The 27,144-nt window shown below is 42.2% G+C and overlaps 1 protein-coding gene across 3 annotated transcripts in view; it reads right to left on the reverse strand.

Moving 5' to 3' along the window:
- Positions 1–5,246: 5,246 nt before the first annotated feature.
- pak1 (p21 protein (Cdc42/Rac)-activated kinase 1) overlaps positions 5,247–27,144 on the reverse strand; it is a 66,736-nt gene continuing 44,838 nt past the window's right edge. For all 3 annotated transcript variants that reach the window (XM_039598134.1, XM_039598132.1, XM_039598133.1), the window contains 10 exons: positions 26,869–26,982; positions 25,828–26,062; positions 22,242–22,305; positions 21,571–21,619; positions 19,888–20,000; positions 17,296–17,413; positions 16,240–16,339; positions 15,614–15,810; positions 14,271–14,408; positions 5,247–10,157 (listed from right to left, as the gene is read on the reverse strand). In XM_039598134.1, coding sequence (XP_039454068.1) covers positions 10,071–10,157; positions 14,271–14,408; positions 15,614–15,810; positions 16,240–16,339; positions 17,296–17,413; positions 19,888–20,000; positions 21,571–21,619; positions 22,242–22,305; positions 25,828–26,062; positions 26,869–26,982 — 1,215 coding nt within the window. In that variant the 3' untranslated portion in view covers positions 5,247–10,070. The remainder of the gene's footprint in view (positions 10,158–14,270; positions 14,409–15,613; positions 15,811–16,239; positions 16,340–17,295; positions 17,414–19,887; positions 20,001–21,570; positions 21,620–22,241; positions 22,306–25,827; positions 26,063–26,868; positions 26,983–27,144) is intronic.

The following is a 27,144-nucleotide window of genomic DNA, read 5'->3' on the forward strand; positions in this document are numbered from 1 at the left end:
GTTTAGGTTTTATGGTCTTGTCTAGTTTCTTCTGCAATTCTTTTAGGTGTTTTCATTTGATAATTCACTAAAGTTTCATTTATATTTTTCAGTTTTTCCTTTGTTGTCCTGCATGTGTCCCTGTCACTTAACAACTCCATCCATCCATCCATTCGCTTCTGCTTATCGTTTTCAGGGTCGCGGGGGGGCGCTGGAGCCTATCCCAGCTGTCATAGGGCGAGAGGCGGGGTACACCCTGGACAGGTCACCTGTCTGTCGCAGGGCCAACACACAGGGACAGACAACCATTCGCACTCACATTCACTCACACATTCACACCTAGTGGTAATTTGGATTATCCAATTAACCTATCCCCACAAGCCCCCACAAACTTAACAACTCGTCACTTTTAAAACCCATCATTCATCACTTACAGCCTTTTCTAAATTCTCCTGTGTTGCTCCAATCCTTTTATTTCACTTTCACACTTCTTTCTCTTCTCCGTCTTGTTGTCATTTCAGTTTTTCCGTCTCCTCCTACGTGTCCTTGTCGTCGATGCGTCACACTCTGTCACTCGTCCTTTTTCCACCACCTCAGCAGAACTGAGCCTCATTACTCTCCACGCTGCACCAGCAGAGGAGGATATATGACTGGAGTGTGAAAGAGAAGTGTTTTGGGGGTTTTCTTTTACTGTGGGGGCGAAAGGCATTTAGAGCCGGTTAATGCTAACCAGGGCTCAGTTTCTGGGAAGGCCAGGACAAGCGAACAAAAATTACATACCATGAAACATGTAGGTTTAGGGTTTAAAAATCATTCTTACTTTTATTTTATTTTTTTAAAATGAGTTTTCACAGGACTTGCAGTGCTGTAATAAAGTACAGCCTCACTAAATACCAGCCAAATGCTGCAAATCCAGTGCACTTGATTAACAGATCATCAGGAAGTGTGAGCAGTTTGCTGGTCTGGAGCATTTAGGTGTGTTTAGCGGGGGTACAATCTTTCCAGGAGTGGATGCCCGAACAAATTCACCCTAAGGTTAGACCGTGCAATGCTCAGAGAACCTGCAAAAACCCAAGAGCTCCATCCCAGACTCTACAGGCCTCAGTCGGCATGTTAAATGTTAAAGTTCATGGCAGTTCAATTAGAAAAAGACTGAACACGTGTAGCTTGTTTTATTAAGGCTGACAGGAGAAAGCCTCTTCGCCCTTAAAAAGAACAACAGAAACACGGGTCAGGTTTGCAAAGCTGCATCTGAACAAATCACAAGACTTCTGAAACAATGAGACCAAAGTTGAGATGTTTGGCCATGACGCACAGCACCACGTTTGGAGAAAACCAAACACAAACACCTCATACCAGCTGTCAGCACGGCGGTGGAGGCGTGAGGATTTAAACGTGTTTTGAAGCTACACGACCTGGAAAGCTTGTGGTGGTTGAGTTGACCCTGAACTCCTCTGTATATCAAAGTATTCCAGAATCAAACATGAGGCCATCTGTCCGACAGCTGAAGCTTGGCCTAAACTGGGCCACCTAACATGACAGTGATCCAAGACAGCAGCAAGGTCGTCCAGTCAAAGTCCAGATCTCAGCCTGATTGAAATGCTGAGGTGAGACCTGATATCAGCTGTGCATAAACAAATGCCTGCAAATGTCAATGAACTGAAGCAACGCTGTCAAGAAGAGTGGGCCACAATCACACGAGAGCCTGATAAAGTCGTACAGAAAAAAATGAATCATGGGGAGTACGTCACTTTAAATATGAATGCAGAGTCCTGTGAACTGTATACATCCTATTAAAAATATTACTTACAAAATCATGCTAACATGAAAAAAACGTGACACTTTCATGATTCCAAACAAATAAATTGCTTTTTTGTGACCGTTTTAAGTTCGCCATGAGACTGGGTGGAAGACCAACAACAGATCGGCCTGCACGTGTAAGCTCACGGAGCGTGTCTGTTCAGATGCTGTTTGTTGGTTTTCTGCATGTTTGCCAGTCTTTACATCTGAGCACAGCCAGCAGGCCCGAGTTCACTCAGCTGAAACATTAATGAAAGTTTACAATTATGCAACAGCCAGGACTGAATCCAAAGTGGGGCCACTGGGAGCTTAAAACTGATTCTCACCCAGCTACATGGGCTGTTTCGCACTGAAAACTCTCCTCTATTAACATGAAGATGAAAGGGGGGCTTGGGAAGCTGGCAAACACTAATTACCACTTTTAATTAAAGGAGAAAGAAAAATAGGTGGGATCTAATTTCACAATCGGGAACAGCAGGGGAGGAAAGCTGCAGGCGGCCGTCACAGCGAGACAGATTTAAGCTCATTTCTGCTCCAGGCTCCGCCAAAGAACCGCATTTTACATAATTGAGTCACGGAGCGGCTTTAGGGGTATTGGAGGTATTAGGAAATAATGTTATAAATAAAAAATCCTTATTATTTAACAGTGAGACTCAAGCCTCATACTGTGTGCTGCTGCATGGTGGCGTTGTGTTTTTGGAGGTTTTCCTAATAGTTTTTCTTGTAAACAGGAATTATGATGTTACATGATATGGATTCAGCGAGGCGGTGCAAACTGGCACTCAGAAAGTGTGCAGAGCGATCAGCAGCTCCTGCCTGCAGTGCACCAGTTATAACTGCCGCTAAATTGTTTTAGTAATAAAGAAAAGTTGATGAAATTAGAATAGATTTTATTAAAGTTTAGTCAGAGATGAAAGATGTCGACTCTCAGCACAAACAGAAACTATAGAAAATGAAAATAAAAGGAAGGATGTGCTGATCTCCAAAACCCAAGAGCATCTTAGAGAGGCAGTTTTTCAGAAGTATAGGCAGGCAGAGGTTATTACTCTGTCCCTACATCACTAAATCTTCTCCTCCTGCCTGGCAGCTCCATATTCAACATCCTTTGCCCAGTATATCCTCTATCCCTCCTCTGCACATGTTCAAACTCTCCCAGCCTCGCCTCTAACTTGGTCTCCAAACTGCTGAGCTGTCCCTCTGATGGACTCATTTCTAATCTTGTCCCGCCTCCTCCAGCTTCACTTCCTCTGTTTTTGACAGTGCCACCAACTGAATCCATACACCACAGCAGGTCTCATGCAAGCCTTCTCTTTCACTCTTGCTCCTGTCCTTCATTACAAAACACCCCTGATACTCATCTCCACCCACTCCACCCCACCCGCACTCTCTACATGGGTACAGCTTCACCAATCTGTATAAAATTGCATTTAAAAAATGTGGACCAGTTTCAGATATGTGAACATCATCATCTACAGGACATAATATCACCAAAAGATTCAGAGAATCTGGAGAAATCTCTGTGCACGAGAGACGAGGTCAACATTAAATGTTAAAATTACCCTTGACAAATAATTCCCACATTTGATTTGAGTTTTCTATACAGCGGTGATGTGAAATCAAACACTGGTGTTGTTGTTTTTCCTTACAGTAAATCCAGTGTTTCCCAACCTTTTGGAGCCATGGCACACATTTCACATTAGAAAAATAACACGGCACACCAACAAACAAAACTGTCACAGAAATCATATTGATAATTTTTCCCTGTGCACCAGGTATAGCAGAATTGGCTCGGTTTGTCCCCAGTATACCTTTCTTGCTCTCTTCTGACCAATACTCCCTGAAAAGTCTTCAGCTGATCCAAAATGGCCTTCTTGACAGGGACTAGAAAGAGAGATTGATTTCTTCTGTTTCAAATATTTATCTATTGCTATTACTGTTAAATGCAGAATTGAATTCGTCTCACCCCATGACTATTAATTAACCATGTAGTACCATATCACCCTATTAGATTTCGCTCACACTGCAGGCTTTGCTTTTGTTCTGTTTTAAAAGGAATGTTGTTTTCAACCCAACTGCCAGCTTCCAGTTTGGATTCGGCGAGACACTATCTCTACTTTTAAGATTAGCTTTCCTTTTTGCAAGAGTTAGGGCTGGGAGTTCCTCCTTAGTTATGCTCGGAAGGTTGCCCCATCATGCATTGAGCCTTTCCAGTCACCTTTCTCACTCACTATGTGCTAATAGACCTCTCTGCATTGAATCATATCTGTTATTAATCTCTGGGCTTTCCACAGCATGTCTTTATCCTGTTTTCCTTCTTTCACTGGTGGTGATCAGAGGGCCCCGCCTCCCCTGAGGGTTCTGCCAGTGTCCGGTTAAAGCCTTTTTCCTTCCTCTGTCAGTGCGCCCCAGGGTGGCTGTTGGGTACAATGTTGCTTGCAATCACCAGTGTGTTGTGATGGGTGAATGACTGAATTGATTGAATTGAATACTCATGCTAGCGCCTTCATCTGGGTCAGATTGACTACTTTCTTTTCAAATATTTATCTATTGCGCTATATAAATATCGTCTCACACCATGACTATTTACCATTAATACCTTTGCCTTCTAACTATTGCAGGTAGTTGTACTTCCCTCTGGTGGAAGAGGATATAATTGTTCTGCCTGTTACTCTGCCGATCGCTTAAAGCAGCGGTCCCCAACCTTTTTTGCCTCACGGACCGGTTTATGCCCGACAATATTTTCACGGACCGGCCTTTAAGGTGTCGCGGATAAATACAACAAAATAAAACTAGTACCGGTACCGAAAAAAAAGATTTATTCATAACACACGTGAAAAGACCCAGGAAAACCGAGTTAACGATAAAAACGATAACAAAATAACGCTGAAAACCGATAAAAAACCCTGAAAACCATACATTTCACACCTGAGCCTCAGCTCTCGCGGCCCGGTACCAAACGACTCATGGACCGGTACCGGTCCGAGGCCCGGGGGTTGGGGACCGCTGGCTTAAAGTACCAATCATGGTGGAACCAGATAATCTTCCAAGGCACACCTGACCATTTCTCACAACGCACCTATGTGTGTGTTTCCCAATGGTTGGGAAACACTGGTTTAACCTCTCTACATCCAGCAGGTCACCAGCATCACATCTCCGACGAGGGCTGACTTTTGTTTTAGCATGGAATCTCAGTTTTCCTGGTAATCAGCAGTTTGTCAGTGACCTGGTGACCTCACATTATAGCTGAGTTCAAAATGCAGTGATGTGGCTCGAGGTGGAAGGTGGAGTCTCACCTTACAATGCTACAATTCAAACCTTTAAATACTTAAAAATGGAGCTGTTATTATTGTTCTGCCAATAAATACAGCTCTTCTTCTAGCACCGCCTACAGTCTGGTTGTGCCTCTTAACTCAACGTAAACACAACAGGTCAGTACATGCAGCGGCTTAAAAAAAACACAGACCAGGTTTTCAATTTTTGTAGTTTTTATTTTTTTAGAGCTGTTTCAAAAAAATCAAAAATGACTGAGAAACAGATAAATTATGGCTCTGATACAGCGGGGAGCGAAGACTTCATTTGACCTTCATTTGGACCGTACCAAGTCTGAACCCGCCCCTCTGAACTGCTGTGAGGACAGAGTCACCTCCTACAGTAAAATGATGAATTTTACCAAAGTACGTCATAGTAATGACCTCACAGATGAGTACCACCAATCAGAAAAACATTAAAAAGGTAATAAAACATTTTACTGAGATTTAAAGGATCACTTAGAGCAAATATTCTGTGTTTGTACACCTGCAGACAGCTCAGGTAGAGACATTTAACATTTTCTGTTTTGCTGGTGTTAAAGTGGACCTATTATGCATATCTTTAGCTCTTACTAAATCTCTCCTCCCATTTATTTAGGTAGCAGCTTCAAAATAGGCTTTTGTTCCTTTTATTTATTGTTTTTCATTCTGTTCAGACTGTTTTAAATGCTCAGTTTCAGACAGTATTTCTTTTTTTAACTCTTGGCTCTGGATGACATCATAGAGAGTGGACGTTCCTAATATGGTTGTCTCAGACACAAAAGACGTTTTTTCCTTTTGTAAGAGGCAGAGGAAAGTTAGCTTAAAGGGAGGGTGACCTTTAAAGGTGCTTTTGTAAAAACCCTAGAAAAATAAAATAAAAACTTTCACCACAAGGTGGCAGCATTTCCCAAACTCATTTTAGTATAGGTGTGAATCCCCAAAAGCCGACTTCTAACTAATCTATTAGTTCTATACCTGTTCTCTTTTAGTTGGTACACATAAGTATGACAATAACGTGAATTTTGAACAAATGCTGAGCTAAAAGCAGCTTGAATTCGATTTAAATGTTTCATGCTGCACCATCTTGTGGTTCAAAATGGTATTGCACAAGCCTGCAGCACGGCAGTACGGCCCTATTTAACCTTCAGTTGATACCACTGCAGCACAATACACATCTGTCCTTGACATCACAACCTAAATGTTATTTACAGGCTATTGACAGTTTGTTCATTTTCAACTCTTGCCAGTCACGAGGTTTTACAAAACGAACCTTTAAAGCGAGGGGTGAGGGGCTGCACCGAGGTCCAGTATTAGATAAAAAAAGATTAATCTGAACTGTGAATCATACAAAGCTGCAGCAGTTGAAGTAAGCATGTATAGGTCCACTTTAAAACACACTTTTGCTTCAGAGTAACCACAGAACAGCCCTTTAAGTCCAGCTCAGCTCAGCGGCGGGGTTCAGACCAGGACATAAAGATGCACGGTGGTGGGTCACACACTTCACACAGGCTTTGGATGTTTACTTCGGTGCCTTGCTTAATGACACTTCAGCAGCCATTGTCCAAATCTGTGCCCTCAAAAAGATCATTAACATGAGTTTATCATCCACATTAAAGGGTTGGTCTTCCAGTAGGACTGTGATTCTTTGTGAAAGGGGTTTCATGTTTTCAAGCTTAAAAAACACTTTTGTTTATCACATGGCCAAAAAGAACAGGAGACCGGATTCTTTGCCTTCACGATTTACAGATCAGTCATGGTTAATCGTCCCACAAAGGCTCACTTTAAGCCAGGAAAAACCCTGAATGCTATGTTAATACATCTGCCAGTGCTGCAACTATTAGAAAATAACCTGCAACTGTTTGGTAATCGATTAACCGCGTGAGAGATTTAACCCATCACAGGCTTCCACTTTTGGAGACAGGAGATGTCAATATTTCTTGATATGTGCTAGTTAGTAAGGATGCTTTCTTGTCCTCTCATCACTGAAGTTTAGTAAAAAAAAAATTTAAGTAAAAAAATCACAATTAACGAGACTACAGGTTAGGAAACGTATCATCTGTGACGACTTTATCGTCACCTTTTTAGAGAAAATCAATCGCTGCTGCTTTTGGACTCTTTTTTTGTCACATAGCAAACTTCTACAGATGTCAAACTGGGTAAGTGAGACAAACATGCTTTCACTTTTTTCAATATTTGAGAAATTTACAGATTAACTGAAAAACAAAGAGAAGAATCAGCAGATTACAGCAAGCTGCATCCCTCAAATGTTGCTGTGGATCGTTGCCGTCACTCTGATAGAAAAGCAGTCCTGCATCTTTGAAACAGTTTAAGGCCAGAGGTACATTAACAATACATAAAAACAATAAAATCATAGAGACGGTTTTGAATAAGTGTTTTGGAAACGTCTGCTGAGTATTTACATTGCAAGTGTTCGTTGTGTGAGCAAACAGTCGTGGCTGCTGATGGATGCTTTGGCTCTTGCAGGATCTGAACCTGAAACAGGAGTTTTTCCTTTTTTTCTTTTTTTGCTAACAACAAAATTTTTGTTCCAAAACACGTACTCAAATATTGACATCTGAATCAAAAACGACTAATTTTCTATGTTCAATCAGCTAAAAACAATCAAATAAAAACAGTGAGTTTGTAAACAAAGGCAAAAACAGATTGTTGCTTTCATTTTTTGTCATCTTGTAAAATATACACCTCGTATCGCACAGTCGTCCAGGCAGGACGAAAACGACGTCGTACCATCTCGCTTCTAAAAAATAGGATTAAGATATGATCTCCTGTATCGTACACAGGCGTCCTTCGTGACTGCACGTTTCAGCATCATCACAACTCATTATTTTGTTTCTCTCTATCTTTAACGTACCGTATAAAAAAAAGTTTGTTCACATGCACATTCTCTCCCTCAGCCTGAGCGCCGAGCCCGCAGACTGAAGCCCCAGAGCCGCAGATGGAGCCACTTCTCATGTTTGGTGATGGATAAACACAGAGTTTGATTTTCCTCTCGTACAGGATATCAACAGCACAGAGGTCGAAGCAGGATTAGAGCTGACAAGATAACTTCGGGTTTAACTCTGAGCGATCAGAGTTAGGAAGCTCACAGAAACTTACGCAGAGATCAGAGATCAGCATGTGCAAAACGGTCATCTACCGACCAATCCTCACCCCCGATCTCAGTGAGCGTCTGCAGCTCGTTGTTTCATGAACAGTGTCAATAAGGAATGTGGATCCTTATGAGCAGCTGTTGCAGGAGCTTCTTTTCCTCTTTTTTGCTGTTGATTCATGTGACTTCTAAACCTGTCTTATTGCTCTATAAACCATAAAGAAGTTTTATTTTCTATCTCTGCAGGTCTGCTAGGCCCTGAGTGACGCAAAGCCATCGTTCTTCACAGCTTCACTACCCCTAATGCTACTTGCACACTGGAAGTGATTTGCAGCGACGTGACGTAAGCGGTGAATAACATTTCGGGACTTAAACCAATGGGAAGAGGGCGGGACCCAAATATAAACTTGAGACCAAGGAATACCTGCGATTGGTAGTAAATACGTTAGCTGTTTACTAAGACACCTGGAGACTCGTACACTCGCTTCCAGTGAGTATGCAGCTTTAGCGAGATAGCAACTGTTTGCTGATAAACCTGCGTCTTCCATACGAATCATGGACCAGTGCAGTCGCATGAAGGCTTTCAGTGCAGCTCGTGTGGCTGTTTGTGATGAGTTTTATCTAATGATCACCGCAAGCACTTGCCAGTTGTTCAATGCTAATTTTTTCCTAGCGACTGTTGGCTGCCAGTCAGTCTCTAGGCCTGTGTGACCGAGGCCTCACTCACATGTGGGACCCTCAAGTTTGGGTTCAGACACTGAGAGGTCGACTGACCTTCACAGTCGTGTAATCATATCTATATGAATATTTAAAGCCAGGGTTCACTTCTTGAGATGCTTATAGGACTGCAGATGTTGGTGTACTGGAGGAGATCCAGCACCTGTAATGCCTCACAGCTGTTAGGGGACATAACGGGATAGCAGCAGTGCTAACGTCTGTCCAGAGGTGCACCAGAAGATAACACTGAAAACGAGGTTTTTGATTTCTACATTTCTTTCTCCTTGAAGTTTTTGATTGTACTTCATATTCTGCACTCTGCTCCTGATTTTGAACCCTACAGCTGTGAATGATTTCCTCTCAGCATAAAATGAAAGCTTCCAGAGAAAAACGTGTGCAAACTGGGTCCATCGACGGCTCTGGGTCCACCAGTGTTTCCTCCTTATAATTAATCATCTCCTCTAACTCACAGCTCACACTGCAGACACGACAACGTACCACAAATCGTCTGCTCCGTGTCAGAAACTACAGAATTTAACGCTACAATCAACAGAAGTAATAACCCAACATCCCCCGCTGTGACACTCACAATCACGCGCTAAAAAAAATAATAATAAAATGAAAATCAACAAATGCACTTTTAGAAGATGATGAAACGGGTACGGCCGTATCCGCCGATGCATCACAGGAAGTTAAAACACACACACACACAGACACACACACACTCAGTGGGCGCTGGTTGGCTGTTGGTGGTCCGGGGTGTTTACAGACAAGTTAGAAATCAATCAAACATCATTAAAAAAAAAAAAAAGTCTTTGGGCTCTCGCTCCCATACTGTGGTTGTTCATGGCGGCTGAGAGGGTGATGATGTCAGAAATGACATCACTTCATAACAGTTAGGCCCCGCCTTCCTGTCTGAGTCCAGTGGAGTGTCGAAGAAGGAGATGTTACCTTTCATCATCCCTGTGAGCGTGGAGTTGGGGTTGGGGGATAAGGGAGGTCGAGCTTGGGGTCAAAGGTGACGGGGTGAAGGAGGAGGTAAAAACAGAAAAACAAGGAAGGAGAGAAAGAGTGAAGGCGTTCAAACGGTTGGACAAACCCAGCCAGCAGCCATCGCCGCCTTCACAGGAGGGACGACAGACACACAGAGACAGAAGGGAGGAGCCAAAGAAGAGCTAGCGGTTGTTCTTGGCCGCCTCTTTCGCCGCCAGAATGAGAGGAGTCAGACTGGAGAGCGGCTTCGCCATCTTCAGAAACTGATGCTGAGGGAGGAAGTGAGGGGCGGGGAGGAGGAGGGGACAGAGAGAGGGGGAAGGGAAGAGAGAAAAAGAGAAAGACTTCAGTTCACTGCACAGAACATTCACCACGGGCCTGCAGCGAGACAAGTTCAGGTGTGACCCTGGGCGTGCAGTAGGACAGGTGGATGACATCACCACGCAGAGTTATGCTGCAGCTGTAACCTGCTCCTGAGCAGGTGATGTTTGAGATCAACAGGTGCAAAATCACTGCCTAAAGACGAATCAGATACCTGGAGGAGCCCTCAGCCCCGTGTGTGTGTGGATACTGAGTTTTTGTCTTTCATTAAGCATCAATGAGAGAAAACAGATTCTTTGGAGCAACTTTATCCCTTTATTCCATTTGATTGTTTTATAAGTCTTAACATATGTACTTAACCCTAAAACAGGGATTATATATGTTGAGTAACCTGCTTGAATTCTGTTTTTATTAATTCTTTACTTCATTCACTGATATCAGAAAACTTCAGGACACTTTGAAGGTCATTCTCCCCACAGTGCTGACTGTCACTGACGTCACTGCTGTCAAACTATTTAACATCACAGATCCAGGCAGGGGAAATTCATTAATACTGACATACTTATGTATTTGGTGTATTTTCTTAAACTGTTAAATAGAAATACTACTAAAATTCTACAGGTTGTTTGGCTAAAGAGCATCTTGAGATATTATGGGAAAGTTTGACACCATCAAAAAATGGCAAACAGTACTTAGTGGATTACTGGCACATTATGTCCAGTATAAATACAGACACAGATGCTTTGGACATAAAGTCACAGCAGCTGTTTCTTTTGTGTGTAAACTATTTTCATCTACAGTGAGTCCCTTTAAATCAGTTTAATGCCTTTAATGCAAGTACAGCACCGTCCCTGTCATCATCTGTAGAGTCTTTACTTTACAATCTAAAGCACCTCAAGGACACCGTTGTTGTGAGTCGGTGCTACATAAATAAAACTGAACTGAATCTTTTTATTATAAACAAACCTGAGTAACCCTGGAAGGCTCCTTATTTAATTCTCTCTCTCTCTCTCTCACACACACACACACACACACACACACACACACACACACACACACAGTCGGGTATTCATATCTTGTGGGGACATAATGCTATCCCTAACCATAACCTAACTGTAACCCTGTCACTAAAACCACATGTTGAGTCTCAAAAATGTCTTCAAACTTATGGGGACCAGGACTTTGGTCCCTACAAGTATGGTGAATTTCCAATTTCTGGTCCCCACAAATATATGAATGCACGCTCACACACACCAGAAGCAACCTTTTAACTTTTATTTCAGACAACGAGACCTCTCTAACTGCACACACACACTCAGAGGATCCATTAAATTGAATTACACCTTCCACAGAGCTCCTCCTGAAACACTACAAAGACCTGTGAGATCTGACTCATCGCAGTTACACAACTCACGTTGCTCCTCACTCACACCTCCACCTCGTCTCCACACCCACTCAAACTGTCTGTCTGTGAGGCTCGGGCCTCCTCTGAAGGAGGTGAAGTGCTCAGCGCTAGTCAAGTCTAAATGGATGTTTTATGCCAAATTACAGACGAATATGTTAGATATCTAACTTCGAGATAAGCGACTCCTGAAGGAGGAAAGCAATGCCAGTCAAATACAAAACTGCAGATCAGAAAATTACTCTGATATTCAAAAGAAAACCCTCAACTTTCTGTTAACTTTATATACACAAACTGGGAAAATATTAATAATAAATGTTACTTTACAGATTAAAGAGTCAAATTTCTGTTCATTCTCTGGAGAGGCTGCTTGTTCTTGTTATTTGATTATCTGATTTTGTTTCTTTGTTCTTTTCCGTTAGAGCTGCTGCTGAGAATCTTTATATCAGGTTTAATCATATCAGTGGTTTTTAAAAGCCTGGATAAGAAAAGGCTTTAAGTCTTTACATCAGTACATGTATGAACAAACGCACGCACCCAAACACAATGTGTAAGTTAACTTTGTCTGAGCCAAAAGTTGAGAAAATCTTTGTCTACAGCAGCTAAAAACAAGTAAACATAACCTGTGAAAAAAACCACAATATTGTCGTATATAGATCAATTAAAAAAGTGAGAATTGTGACAAAGTTAATATTTCAATATTATTGAATATCATTTAAAATAACTCCAATAGAAATAAAATAAGTATGAATTTAAACAGTGGAAGTTGTTCTTCACTGAAATATTTCTATTTTCTGCTGCAGTGGAAATACTGCAGATTGAACTCAGTTTAAAGTGGCGTCTGTGGCTCGTCGACCAATGGGAAGGTCGGTGGATTGAGTCTGGATCCTCCTGTGTGAGTGTCCTTGGGCGAGATACCGAACCCTGGAGTGAGAGTGTGTGTGCGCATGTTAGTCAAAGTGCTTAGGTAGGTGTGTGAATGACGCTCGTAGTAAAAACTCCTCAGGGCTCATTTAGAGTGTGATATAAGTACCTGACCATTTATTGACTGTTTGTAGTCTCACTCAGACCAGAGCAGCTCCTCTGCTCTGGTCTGAGGTCTGAATCGATGTTTACAGGTTGCAATCACGGCACATCCGTTGCTACTTATTTCCAATAAAACTGATTTTTTTTGTGCGTCATTTCTGTTGCATCAAATCTCAGCAGTGCAGTTGGATGTCCTCCGTGTGACTGACTCACTGTTTTATGGATGTCGTTTCATTTCCTGCTTAACGTGTTCTTTTTGTCTTTCAGGTAATTTGGTAGTTTTATAGTTTCTCGAGTGTCTCATCGTTACGGTTATTGTGTTTTCCAATTCTTCTCACTCCTCAGTCGGTGTGTTTTAATGCTTCACCCTTCACGGTGTTGCATATTAAATGTTTATGACTGTTTGGTGTCAAAGTTACAGGTTATATATCCTCTGTCTAATCTCCATGAAACAAACTGTATTCAGTCACTGAGGGCTGGGATGGAAACTCACGGCTGCTCCTGCCCGCCTGGCCCTACATCCCCCCGTTTTCATCTTTCTTTGTGCTTCTCTGCGACTGCTTCTCTAACCTATCCTGTCAGCTTTGTGCAGCTCTTTCTGTTTTCAGGAAGTTTTAATAATGAAATATTGTATTAGTCTAACCTGGCAGAGCCCAGGATCCACACATGGCTCCTAATTTCCTGTTAAACTGACTGTTATTCACCTGAAGAGAGAGACTTCTCTTAAGTGTCTGTTATATTCTCTGAACCTTCTCTTGTCCACACAGCACAGGTCGTTCATGTTGACCTTTCAGTCGATAAATCTGTGGATGTTTTATCAGGTAAATGTTTGAAACAATATCTTGGAGGTTTAGGGGTTACAGGATGTCGAGATCGAGTGAGCGTCGCTGCTGTCTGGTCACTGAACAGTGATACAAACCAGACATCAGAGTGTTTCCTTCCTTGGAGCACAGATCCACACTTTAACATCATAAAACCAACTGAATAAATAATTTATTAACTTTTTTATTTAATAGCAAATTATGTTAAATCTTACATTTTACATTCACTGTCTATTTATTCTTTTTTTATTTGTATTTAAGCTCTAACTGTACATTTTCCTCTCAGAGAAACTGAAACCAAAGAGTTTCGTTAAAAACCTTTTTCTGTCAAACACAAACGATCGAAACAGCGAGGAACTAAAAAGAAAACGTTGCAACACAAATTCAGAGCGGTAACGAATCTGGATTTATGTTTGACATTTAATATCCTGGATTTTGTTGTTTGTTATGTTTACATACACAAATACACTCATTTTCATATCTTAGTGAGGACATCTCATTGACATAATGCTCTCACTAGCTGCTTAACCTAACCATAACCATCAAAAATGAATGCCTAACCCTCAGCCTAAATCTAACCATAATCTAACTGTAACCTGACACTAAAACCACATTTTGAGTCTTAAAAATGTCTTCAAACTTGTGGGGACGGGCATTTTGTCCCCAAAAGTGACTGCTGGTCCCCACAAGTATAGTAGCATGCCAATTTTCTGTCCTCACAAAGATGTCTAAACATGTACACACACAAACACACACACACACACACACACACACACACACACACACACACACACACACACACACACACGTACCTGCAGCAGCTCTTTAGCCGAGCCTCTCTTCTCCACGTCCATCTCCAGACATCGGTTCAGGAAGTCTCTGAATATCGTCGACAGCTTCTCCGGGTTCTGCAGCTCTGGCGTCCCGTTGGTTGCTATGAGATACAGCGCCTAACACGTGAAACACACACAAGCAACATGTCTGTCTTCATCCCCACGAGGCAAACTCATGCTCAGAGTCACAGAGTGAAGGATTGCTGCCATCCAGTGGTGGCTTTAGAAATACAGAAGAAATACAAATACAAATACAGAGATACAGGACTGTGCAAAAGTTTTAGGCAGGAGTGAAAAAATGCTGTAAACAAAGCTCTCAGAAATATAAACGATTGTTTATTGGCCCCAAATATATTCTGCAGCAGGACAACGACCCCAAACATACAGCCAAAGTCATTAAGTACTATCTTCAGGGTAAAGAAGAACAAGAAGTAGTGGAAGTGATGGTACGGCCCCCACAGAGCCCTGATCACAACATCATCGAGTGTGTCTGGGACTGAAGAGACAGAAGGATGTGAGGAAGCCGACATCCACAGAAGATCTGTGGTTAGTTGTCCAAGATGTTTGGAACAACCTAATGGCCAAGTTCCTTCAAAAACTGGTGCTGTTTTGAAGGCAAAGGCTGGTCCCACCAAATACTGATTTGATTTAGATTCCTCTTTTTTTCATTCACTGCATTTTGTTTAATGATGAAAATAAATGATTAACACTTCCATTTTTGAAAGCATTCTTTTGTTTACAGCATTTTTTCTCACCTGCCTAAAAATTTAGCACAGTACTGTATGATCACGTGCACTGTGCTCACCTGAATATACAGAAAGATAAATCTGCCTCATTTTCCAACACCTGTATGTGTAAGGAGGCTTTTCAAAGATAAATCATAGACTTTGATACAATCTGTCTGAAAAACAGAGTCCTGATCCCAAAAGTCTTTTGTCTCATAAATCTGAGGACGGGTGTCTTCTTCTCTCGTCTCCAGGATCTGATCTGATACTGCAGAGAGCCTGGGGTGGTTACAGCTGGGCAAACTGGGCATCTAAAGTTTTGTCTACTAAAAAAACTATTAAATTAAAATTATCTCAATGTTCTTGAGAAAATATCACAAACTAACCTGGATCCATATCTGCGTCTGGACTTAACTCATGCATGGAGTGGAGGGATTTCCCTCCAGTTGGGAAGTTGGGAAAGCGTCTGCTCTGACTAACCAGTGCGCCGTAACACAGCTGCAGCTGTTGTGCTAATTTTGAGTCGTTGAAGTGGAGATCTTGGCCTTTGTTCCCCTTTTCAAACCTTTTTCAAAGAGCCTCCCCCTCAGAACTCACCCTGAGCGGATTCTCGTTCAGGTACGGCGGCTCTCCCTCCACCATCTCTATCGCCATGATGCCCAGAGACCAGATGTCCACTTTGGGACCGTAAGCTTTGCGGGTCACGACCTCCGGAGCCATCCAGTACGGCGTGCCGACCATGGTGCTGCGTTTACTCTGCTCAGGAGTGATCTGAGCGCAGAATCCGAAGTCAGCTGAGAGCAGGAGAGCATGCAGAGTTAGTGAATGGAAAAACAAAAAAAACAAACAATATTTGAGAAATATTTGAAATATTTAAAGGGGCTTGGCTGGAGTGTTACACTTTCTCATCACATGATGACAAAATATTGCATTTCACTTGAAATAAAAGCTGTGTCACATTTTTACACAAACATTCATGTAAAGCAGTGTTTGGCAGATGATGATGATGATGATGGGAAAAGAAAAAGCTTCTGGAGGAATCTAAAAGCTGCACACATCCGGAAACATCTCACAGCACCTACTGGTAAAATCCTGCCCCCTGGTGGTGAAACATTTATTTAAAATTGGTAGTGGGTAATTTAAAAAAAGCAGCCTTAACAACTGCAAAGTAAGGCGATAAAAACAGCGAGTTGAGAGTTGACTGTAAGTATTTGTGGACTGACTGAGCTTGACGGAGCCGTCCATGCCCAGCAGGATGTTGTCGCTCTTGATGTCTCGATGGATGACCTGGTTTGAGTGCAGGAACTCCAACGCCTGGAGACACTGAAAAAACAGAGAAAGCTATAAATTTATAAAATGGAGAAACTGACACTGTAACTGAAAATAATCTGAGCTTCACAGGAAAAACTTTTGTGAATTTCCAGCTTCATAATTTTATTGCATGAACTCCAAGCTTGTCATCACCCTCGAACTGAAACAAACTGTTTTAGCTCCTCCCCCCTTTAAGCCAGCTTTCTTTTGACTGGCTGCTCCTCACAAACTGAAAAAGCAGGGGGCGGGGCTTGAGAGGCAACGAAGACTGAGAATATCATATTGAGATGATCCACTTTCATGACATCATACAGAGCCAACAATAGAAAAACTGTCTAAAACTGAGTGTTTATCTGGAACCTGAACATTCGATTTGCTGGGATTTCTTAAACGTAGACTTTGTTTTTGAACTAGGCCGTGTTTAACACCACCACAGGAACAGAAAATGTGGATCTCAGGGCAGTTTGTGAAACAGTCACATGATTACTTGTCAAATTTATCTGATTACTAATCATTTTGTTGTTCAACTCTGATTTTTTTACACTTAATTTGTATTATTTTCATTGGGATGCTCATTTTCATTAAGAATAACTTGGTTAGGTTTAAAAGTGAAACACAGCTGGAATAGAAAAGGATGGGTTAAACTGGAAAGGTTACCAATTTCATTATTTTGTTGAAATATACTTCTGGTGCAAACTGATTAGTGCTGAACACAAACAAACTGCAATTTAATGAGTAGATAATATTTATCTTTGAGACCGGGCTAATATAAAGTGACGAAAAGCAGAACAGAGTCACTTCTGGAATTTTGCTCCAGGTTAAATCTGAGCTCAGGTTAAATATTGTGGGAAAAACAAACAAAAAACCCCCCAATTTTCTCCCCCTTAGAAGTAGAGATGTGTTGCGTTCCTGTCACTAGGAGCTCGTGAGAGACAGAACGGTGATCTCAGAGTGAGAGCTGTTTTTACCTCTCTGCACACAGCAGCAATCTGGGCTTCATCCATGCAAGTTTCTGTTACGACATCAGTCAGCGAACCTCCGGCCAGGTACTCCATCACCACCCAGAGCTCATCACCCACCAGATAACTATTGAAAATAAGACATTTCATTGGAAACTGAGCTTCAGAACTTGTGACGTCTTTTTCTGCAACCATGAAAAAAGTTAAACACAAGAAACATTTTTTGTTTTTTTGCTATTCTGTTAGGAAAAAGATGCAAATGTCAGAAAATCTGTAAACTGTTTTGGCTTGAGTGATTTGGAACTTTGTCACTCTTGAAGTTTTGTTGGCATAGATGCAAATTAATCATTTTAATAACCGCTTTTCTTGATTGTTTTCTTTTCAATCGATTAATCTATAAAACACTGAGGTCACGTCCTCAGCTTTCATTTTTAAGAGCACAAAATCAAAGACATTTAGATCTGGGAAGACGGTAACCACAAACACAGCAGAGTTTATTTGATACATTAAATTTAAAGTTTCAGGAATAATTATTAATATTTAATTCATTTGGTAACACGATAACTTTAAAAACAAGTTTTAGGGTCAGATTTACCAAATTACGGCAAAAAATGTATCGATGAGAGTGAAAAGTTCTCTGGATGATTCAGTAACAATGGTCTAACTGCTGCATCAATGACAACAGGCCAAAAAACAAGCAGGCCTGACAAGCAGCACCAAACAGTGTCAGCAGGTTTAAACTGTGTTTAAACGTGTCACACATCTGATCACTGAGACGCAGCTAAAGGTAAATCAGTTGATTTATGTTGCTCTGTGTGTGCACTGCTGAGAAAAGACTCACAGATACTTTTGTGCTCTCTGCAGTTTCCATTATGGTCTGCTGTCTGTGTGGAAGCGTGACTAAAAACCTCAAAGACCACAAACCGCTCGGCTCACTGTAAAACGTAACTGTCCTGCCTTTAATACCCAACCTGGGACTCTCCTCCTCCCTCGTCACCGAAAACAACAGTGCTCTACGACAGCGGTCCCCAACCCCCGGGCCCCGGACCGGGGGTTGGGGACCGCTGCTCTACGATAGCTGTCTAAAAAAGTTAAGAGAAATGAATCCAAACAATGCAACAATCAGTCGGTTTATGGATGTTTTTTAAGTCAGCACAGATCCTCCCACACACACACACACACACACACACACAGTGGCACAGAGAATGTTGTTTCCATGGGGATGGCAGCATTATCACCAGTCTCACACATTTTCTTACTGTCTCTCAAGACAGACAGGTAACTACGGTAACCAGACACCACGCTCACAGACACATGTCCAGTGGGTTACCATGGCAACAGCAGCCCCGAACTGGGTAACCTCTCAAGTCGTTTCAGTCTGAACATTTGTCAGCTGAGCTGGAGTTTCCGTGGTGACGCCTGCTGTGTACCATTTGTCCAGAAACATCTGGAGCCTCTGATTCGTTCTCCGCGTTTAAAGGGAACGTTTAGAAAACTTGCAAGTTAATATGTGTTTGTACACAATATGTAGGTAAGGAATCAACATGTGAGGAACAATCAGGTTTTTGGGTGGCACTCAATGGTGGGAACCTCCCCTGCAGCACTTCTCTCTGGTGAGAAAGAAGTCCCCACTACGGAGTGAATAATTCAAAATGCCTCTGAAACAACTTCTTTTACCAAGAGAAGAAAAAATGATTAAAAAGCAATTTTTTAATCCAGGAGAAGAACAGCAGTAAAAATGAAAGAGAGATGAAAAATCAAAGTGTTAGTGATGAATCTGTGTAGTTCATGCGAGGATGAGGGGGTTTACGTTGCCCCTGTTGAAATCTACACAGATTTTGCATTGGTGAGACAGACAGAGAGCGATAATGAGCTGCAGTGATTCAAGCAGCAGTTACCCAGCAGACATGGCTGAAACACCCACATCGACAACAGAGGTCCAGTCAGATCGGCTCTTTTTACAAAACAAGAGAAGCTAAACACATCATTTCCATTAAAAAAACAGAAAGTAAAGCATGTATGTTTTTTGTTTTTTAGTAAAACACCACTTGATTGGTCACTGGACTCCATTAAGAGAAGACCGGAAATAAAAACCCAACAAAAATAATCACCAGCTCAGCTGCAGCTTCTAGAAAGTCTTATCTGCCAGCTTTAATCTTTCTGAACAGGAAACAGGAAGTGCCTGAAACGCTCCACGCTTACCAGCCTGTGAGGCTTCGCTTGTACAGGGCAACACCCACCCATTAACATTTAAACATGTTAAATATGTGGTGACATGCAATCATCTCATCCTTTAGCTGCTCTGTCCCTGAGGAAACACCTCCTGGAGGTGTCCAGGAAGTTCCCTCGACAGGTGCGTTTGTTGTTGACTAGTTGCGCGTCTATTATAATAGTTTTGTCTTTTCTTTTTTCTATTTTAATTTTTTTGTAATTACCCAGAGTCACTTAAATGTAATGGTGAAGTTAACACTGACACCACAAACTGTTGCAAAGCTCAAAATCAGGTGTTGTGAAAATGTGAAACAATTTAAAAGATTAAAACTGGAATTTTAAACTGTGACGTTTTCCCTCAGCATGGTGACGCGCGATGGCGTGCCTCACCTGTCCAGGTAGTTGACTATGTTTGGGTTCTTGTTTTCCCTCATCACCAGAATCTCGTTGATGATCAGCTCCTTTTTCGGCTGCTGCTGCAGGTTCATCTGTTTGATGGCAACCTTTAGGGAGAAAAATAATAGAGCGAGGGAAGAATTATTATAAGTTGAAGTCTGGGACAGACAGACAGAGAAAAGGCCGAGAGGTGGGGAAGTATTTAAATCTGAAGGCAGTGAAAGGCTCGTGGCAGACATTTAAAAGCGAGCACACAGACTGATCCTCAGAGAGCGAAGCTGAGGAGGATTATTCTGACAGACGAGCCGAGCTGCTTTAAAATCAACCTGGAAGTCTCGGTAAATGAAGCCAGACTAAATCCAGTAACGGGTGTTTATATCATCCCAGTGCAAACTCCAGATGATCACTTCTCTCTTCCTCTTCTTCACTTCATCTCATCTGATTAAAGTCTGCACGAATCGACACGTTCTTCAAACTTCCTGCTGAGTTTTTAACGTCATGCCGTTAGTTTAGTTTAGTCTGAGACTCGGTCTGGGAAATGAATCAAGGTTTTCCTTTAAACTGGTCTTTCAGCTAAGACTTTAGGGTGTTTCCGCCTCAGGAACAGGACTACTTGTATACTGGGACAACAGGACATCACACAGACTTAAGAGCTGGTGGGTTAAAGACCAGCTGGTGTCCAGTCTGACTGGGACGTCCTCCCTTCTCTGTCAGGTCTTTGAGGAGTCCAGTCTTCAGATATATGCACCAGTGCTGTCAGATCTACTGTGGAAAGCTGTTTTTTAAGAGAGATGAAACAATATAAGCAGCAGTTTTACTGCTTGTTCACCATAAAGAAGCCAAAGTGTGTCGATCAGGGAGGTCAAACTCATTTTACACTGTGAGCCACGTACAGCTTAGTGGGCCGGACCAGTGAAAGTCGTCTTTCTGTCAGTGTACAGAAGTTTAACTACACATTTAATCCCTGAGATATTCTCAAATAAAACATTCTGGGTACTTTCAACACTGCATCTCCGTTTTTCTACATGATGAACAAATGCTGCTTCGGGCTGGGAGCAATAATTGTGTAAAATGAGAAAAACACATTTATTAGCTCACTGTGCAGATTTGTTATTATTTGACTTATTTACTTTGGTGTTGTATGAATGGTCGTGGGGGAGGTCATAAAAATGTAAAAAGTATAAAATTACAGGTTAAAGTTAAAATTTATGTCCATGTTACATTTTCTGTTCAGTGGGCCAGATTGGAGTCTTTGGCGGGCTGTCTGCCCCCCGGGCCTTATGTTTGACACCCCTGGTGCAGACTAACATCACACAGTGGTTTAGTTTTCCTTCTGTTTGCTTCAGCTGGCACTGATTTACATATTAAACATCTGCATGTATATCTGTGTCTCCTGTAAGTCCCTATATCGTTATGTCTGAGCAAGAAAACACTCGATAAAAAAATGTTGGTAAAGCCACAAATAGTTGGAGGTGAAATCTTTTGTCTCGATTCTTGTCCAAACGTGGACGTCTCGGTGGGACGTCTGAGTCGTGTTTCCCACCTTTACTGTGCACATTAAATTTCTCAGCAGCTACTTTCTGGATTTTAATAATGGTCAGTATTTCCTTTGTATCTGAACAAAGAACGGAGAAATGTGAAGAGGAGAAGAAAATCATGCTGAGGACAAATAAGTACCTCCTGTCCTGTGGCGACGTCGATAGCTGTGTACACCGTCCCAGACGCCCTGAAACAGCCAGCAGAGATCCTCAGTTAAACATCACACAGCAGGTCTTTGTGAGCTCATAAAGGTCATAAATCCTTCTTTTTTATGTTCTTTATGACAGCAGGAGAGTTTTTTTTCTTTGTTAAAACAGCAGGTTTCAAACATTACAGCTGAGCCTCTGCTGCCTTTTATGACCTTTAAATTTAGTATTTAAATCACAAAAGTCCATCGACAGTCAATATTACTTTACATTTATACCTTCTGAATCTGCTTTAGTGTGACATTTTAAAATAATGAAGGCACAGATGTTTCACCAAAGGAAGCTGAAGCGCAGCAGGAGAAACAACGATGGAAAAATAGCAAATTATTGTTTTACTTTTTAAAGCAAAACACGCAGCGAGCTAACCAAGCTAACTGCTATCAAAGTCAGATATGGTCACTTCCTGCTCCAGAAATCCAACATGGCGGCTGACAAAGCGTTAATATTAAGACCAATGGAGTCCAAAACCTCAGGGGAACATCCATCGTTTAGGTACAGTTTATAGTCATTCAACACCATCACGTAGAGATTGTACTGTATGAATATTTATTGTGTACATGCTAAGATTCATGTTTCGAACACAGATGGCAGATTGTGACTCACCCCTGTCCAATCTTCTCAAATCGTGTATATTTCTTCTTGGGGTCGCCCACACTGACGATCGTCCCTGAGTTAGAGGAAGGACAAAGAAAGAAGAGGAAAAACTTTTATCACAGCAGCTTTAAGGATCTGCAGGAAAACAAAATGATGAAAGAATAAATAAATAAATAAAATTCAGGCCCTCACTGAGAGCTGAAATATTTTTATATGTTGATTTACAGAATCGCTGAATTTGGATGGATAGAAGTCGCGTGTCTTTCTATCCATCCTAGTTCTACTCTACATTCATCACACTGAGGTCGATGCAGCATGCTGACTGGGAGGAAGAGCAGAGAGGTGGAGAGCAGTAACGAGCGATGGTCAGAGATAAAACAGGACGTGAAAAAGGTCAGAACTGTAAACTCAGGACGGAAGAGACAGAAAGAAAGAGAAGCTCTGCCTGCAGTTCAGAATTACAGGACAAAACTTTAAGTCACTCTTTTAGGAAACGATGGAAAGATAGGACGGCCAATCACACGTGAGGATTGGACAACTGGGGGCGGGACGGAGGATATCAGGTCTGTCAATCAGAAGAGGCAGACAGACGAGCAGTATCCTGGTCTTACCAGCAGAGGGAGACCTGAGCACATCTGGACAGGCGCGTGGCATGGTTCAAGAAATATATACAGGCTTTTATTCAAACATAAAAATACACAACCAAACATTTCACTGCAGCGAAGAAAGCGTCAAAACTGTGCTCACATTAAATAATTACTTTAAAGTACTACACCTATGAGCAGAGATGAGATGCTTTAATGTGCTGGTTTATTTAGGTAGAGCTTTTTATTTTCTCCATTAAATCTCCTTTTGTATACTGAATCATTTTAGTCTTTCAGATTTTAATCTGACAGATGCAGCCTACGATCAGGGTCACAGGTCAAAAAAACATCAATCAGTGCCTCCCACCTGACTCAGAATCACCTGATTTCTTTCAGTTTACGCTATTATTATGTTATTAGTTACAGGCGTTACAGGGGGGCGATGAAATGTGCTTTACTGAATTTTTATTTAGGATATTTGAGTCCTCGTAGCTTCAGGAGATAAAAACCAGTCAGTCATTATTTCTAACCTTCCTTTTTAATAATAAAAAAACCTCACAGACCCCTGAGTTAAACATGTGGGACGTGCCCCCTCCCAGGTAGCCTCAAAACCTTTAAATCAAGTAAAAAATAGAATAAAATCTCCTGTGTTTGACTCTTACTCTCATCTGGCTCATGTCAACTGCCAGAGTCAGCGGAGAATATCTGCGGGTCTGCAGGAAAGTTCAAATATCCGTTCATATCTGTGGATCACTTCCCAGAAAACCAAACCGGGATCTTTTATTGTTAGTATATCAGCACAGCTCTGTGGGGTCACGCAGGGGGCGGTGGAACCAGAATATGAAGATTTATACTTGCCATAATAAAGTTTTTCACAGGAACAGCGAGCGAGCGCAGGCGGATATTTTAGTTAGCAAGAAGTGATAATGTTACATAACTTCTTTCACTTTGCTTCACTGACTGCAGACCTTCAAGCACAGCAAAAAATAAAATCTTTCATGGTGATGGAAAGTCTGAGCAAATGAAGCAAAAAACAAGCTGCCCACAGACACACGTGGAAAAAAAGGTGGTTTTTATGCTGCTAGGCTGATGTCTTACTCATAAATGATATTAAACATGAAAATAAGAATCAGTTTGCTGAAATCAGCAGAGACGAGCCCAAAATAAACTCAAAGCCTGCTCTCTGAGGGAAGCTGTGCGTGCAGATAAAGCGATGAAACGTCCTGTCACGACTGAGAGAAGCTAAAATTAGCTCATGGAGACTCTACGCTCTGCAGCAGGTACATCAGAATATGGACGGATTATCAGGACCACAGGCCCCAGACTCAAACCTGCAGCAGGCCCACCTGCACACTGAGCCTGCACTTTCTAGCTGCGGAGTTCACGCTGAGATTCACACCGCTCCTCTGTTAGCTTCTATATCTGACACATACAGTAAAGTATGCATGCCTTAATTAAACTGCAGTGAATAAATGTCTGATCTACAGCACCGACTTTCATTGATCAAGTTGTTAAAATCCACCTCAGGCTGTTCAGGTGAGCTCACTCTGAACATGTTTAAAAAGGACCCCTCCCCTCGGCTGGAAGCATCAGACACTCTGAGCGTATTTATTTGGAAAATGCTGAATGTGAATCAGTAATCAGGAACCTTTTTCCTCCACAGCAGATGTCAGAGGGTGGAGCAACCTTCCCTCGCACTGCTGCTCCGTCACCATCGCTCATCGCCCTGTGACCTCTGGCTAGCAGCATTAGCATCCAGGACTGCTTTTCTCTCTCTATGCTTCCTCCCTGTCGACCTACAGCCTAGGTCATTATGATGTCATTCAATCAGCTAATTTCTAAAGCATTCAAACTATTTAAAAATGTTTCTACATTTTCAAAATCTCTTTTGAAAATGTAGAAATATTAAAAAACCCTAAAAGGCTCTCTGCCTGACTCCAGCTCTCTGGGGATCTGCCCCTTTGTCCGAGTGGTAATCTGTCTCTGTCAGAGGTCAGCGACCTGCACACACATTCAAGATATTTGAGGCTTTTAATGAAGGTGACAAAGCCTGTTAATGGAATCTGAGCTGGTCAACATTCCTGAAAGTTACGATCCAGATATTTTACCACGTTTGATTATTCTGCAGTGGACTCTTCATGATTACTTGATACTTTAACTTTGTTTTCTGATCACATGTTTTTGTTGCATTTATGAAGTTACAGCACAAACTTAGATACATTTGTTTCTATTATTTGCTCTTTTTTATTACCAAAACAAAAATGCTCTTTAAGCATGATGAGACAAAGCTCTGCAGCCACTTTGAGGCCTAGCTTCTGTTCTTCATTTATTTTTACGACGGCAGGATGAAGAAAATGACCTTCTTTTTATTAATTTCTGCAAATTGCTGGACCTCAGTTTGTGCTGGAGATAAATGTCTAAGCCAACTTTTTAGGGAATGACAGTTGTGTCTAACTCACAGCACGAAGGGACAACAAGCTCAGTCCAGAAACAACAATCCAGCGCTGCCGGCACAGCTTTAAAGCGCTACAGAAACAGCATGCTAACCTCTTTTATACACAATCTTTGACACCACCTCAAAGCTAGGTGGGAGACGCCGACACGGAGCTTATGCCGAGTCCAAACAACAGGAAGCAGCTGAAGAGGCCCGCAGGCTCAATGTCACCATGTTTACCTGTGGGTTGTGTTTTTAAAGGTTTTTACAGGTTTTCTGTTCTGAAACTGATAAAAACTAGTTTAGTTTAGTTTTCAACTAACCTGATCTCACTCTGGAAACTGACTGAAACCAGACTGAACAGAAAATTCAAATCTAAAAATAATCAATAAAAATAACTTGGCCCGCAGGTGTGAGCCATGAGCCCTCATAGCCATTACTGCGTGGAGTTACAGTTGGTGCCCAAATCTCAGCACAGCTCCGTCAGTCAGGGCTGAATCTCCGCCTCAGCACAGTAACTGTTACCGGGGTCAGGTTTGTCATGTTAGCGTGCTCCGAGTGACTGAATGAGCCTTACGTAGCTTCTCCAAGATCTCCTCATCAGACATCTTCTTCTTCCTGGCTTTGTCCTGTGGGTGGGGCAAGGAAGGACCGGGGGCAGGGCTAGCACTGGGAGGGCTGCTGGGAGCTGCTTCTGCAGGTTGGGCGGGGGTGACGGCGGCGGCCGCGGCGGTCGGTGGAGAGATGGGCGAAGTCGCAGCATCTTTCGTGGGAGGAGGAGGGAGGGGCTCGATCACCGAGCGAGTGTAAATCTGAAAGATGAAAAAAGTCACTCCTGTTTTTATCTGTGGTGCCAAATAAACATTTAAAGACGAAGCAGAAAGACATTAAAACAGCTTTGTTATCTGTTCATCTCTTTTTGTCCACAGGCCTCTGAAACAGAGACGTGGACCTCAGTGAGACACACAGTTTAAATAAAGGCTGATTGTCTGTCAGCCATAAAAACACTGGAGAGTGAAGCTAAAGTAAAAGTAATGAGTTTGACTGAGACAAACACACAACACAACAGTGTGTGTGTGTGTGTGTGTGTGTGTGTGTGTGTGTGTGAGTGAGAGACAGAAAGAGAGATAGTGAGAGTCAGGTGCATGAGACTCATCACTGAGGAAACTGCAGTGGCGCCGTGGAAACAGCCTCTCAACCGCCAAACTGTCTGAGTGAGAAGCAACAATGTGTGTGTGTGTGTGTGTGTGTGTAGAATGAGGTGAAACAATGTTGCTCCACAGCAACAGTGACAGTAAAAAGCTGTCAGTGTCTTTGATGCCTGTTAAAGATAAATTTTAATAATCTTTCATTCCCACCATCTTTGTTTTTTAACGCAAACTCTCATCAGAAAAAATCTATTTAAAAAATAATTCTGATAAAGTCCAAGAATAAAACTACAGAGCAGGAGACGTGAACTTTTATGTGTCCAGTGAAAGCAAACAGGAGTGGGCTTACCTGGACTGACAGGTGAGGACACTGTGTGTGTGTGTGTGTGTGTGTGTGTGTGTGTGTGTGTGTGTGTGTGTGTTAGCTCGTATGTGCAGAAGCAGAAAGGCGACAGTGTTTGTGTTCTTACTGATTTGGTGTGCTCCGGTCGGGGGGCGATCACCGGCGGGGGCTCGGCCTCGTCTTCGTCCTCATCCTCAGATACGGTTGCTATGGCGGGCGTCTCCGACACGGCCTTGGAGCTCTGCGTGATGTCACAGGGAGAGAGAGGGCGGAGCCTCAGTGACATCATGGTCACATGAGCCACGAACGATACCAGACCCATCATCGCTTCCTGAATTTCCTGCCACTTCCTCTACTGCTTCACTGTCTCATCATACAGAGGAGTCCTCCAGCCCGTCTTTAG

This window comes from Oreochromis aureus, linkage group 14, assembly GCF_013358895.1.
Source record: "Oreochromis aureus strain Israel breed Guangdong linkage group 14, ZZ_aureus, whole genome shotgun sequence".
In the NCBI taxonomy this organism is placed as follows: Eukaryota; Metazoa; Chordata; class Actinopteri; order Cichliformes; family Cichlidae; genus Oreochromis; species Oreochromis aureus.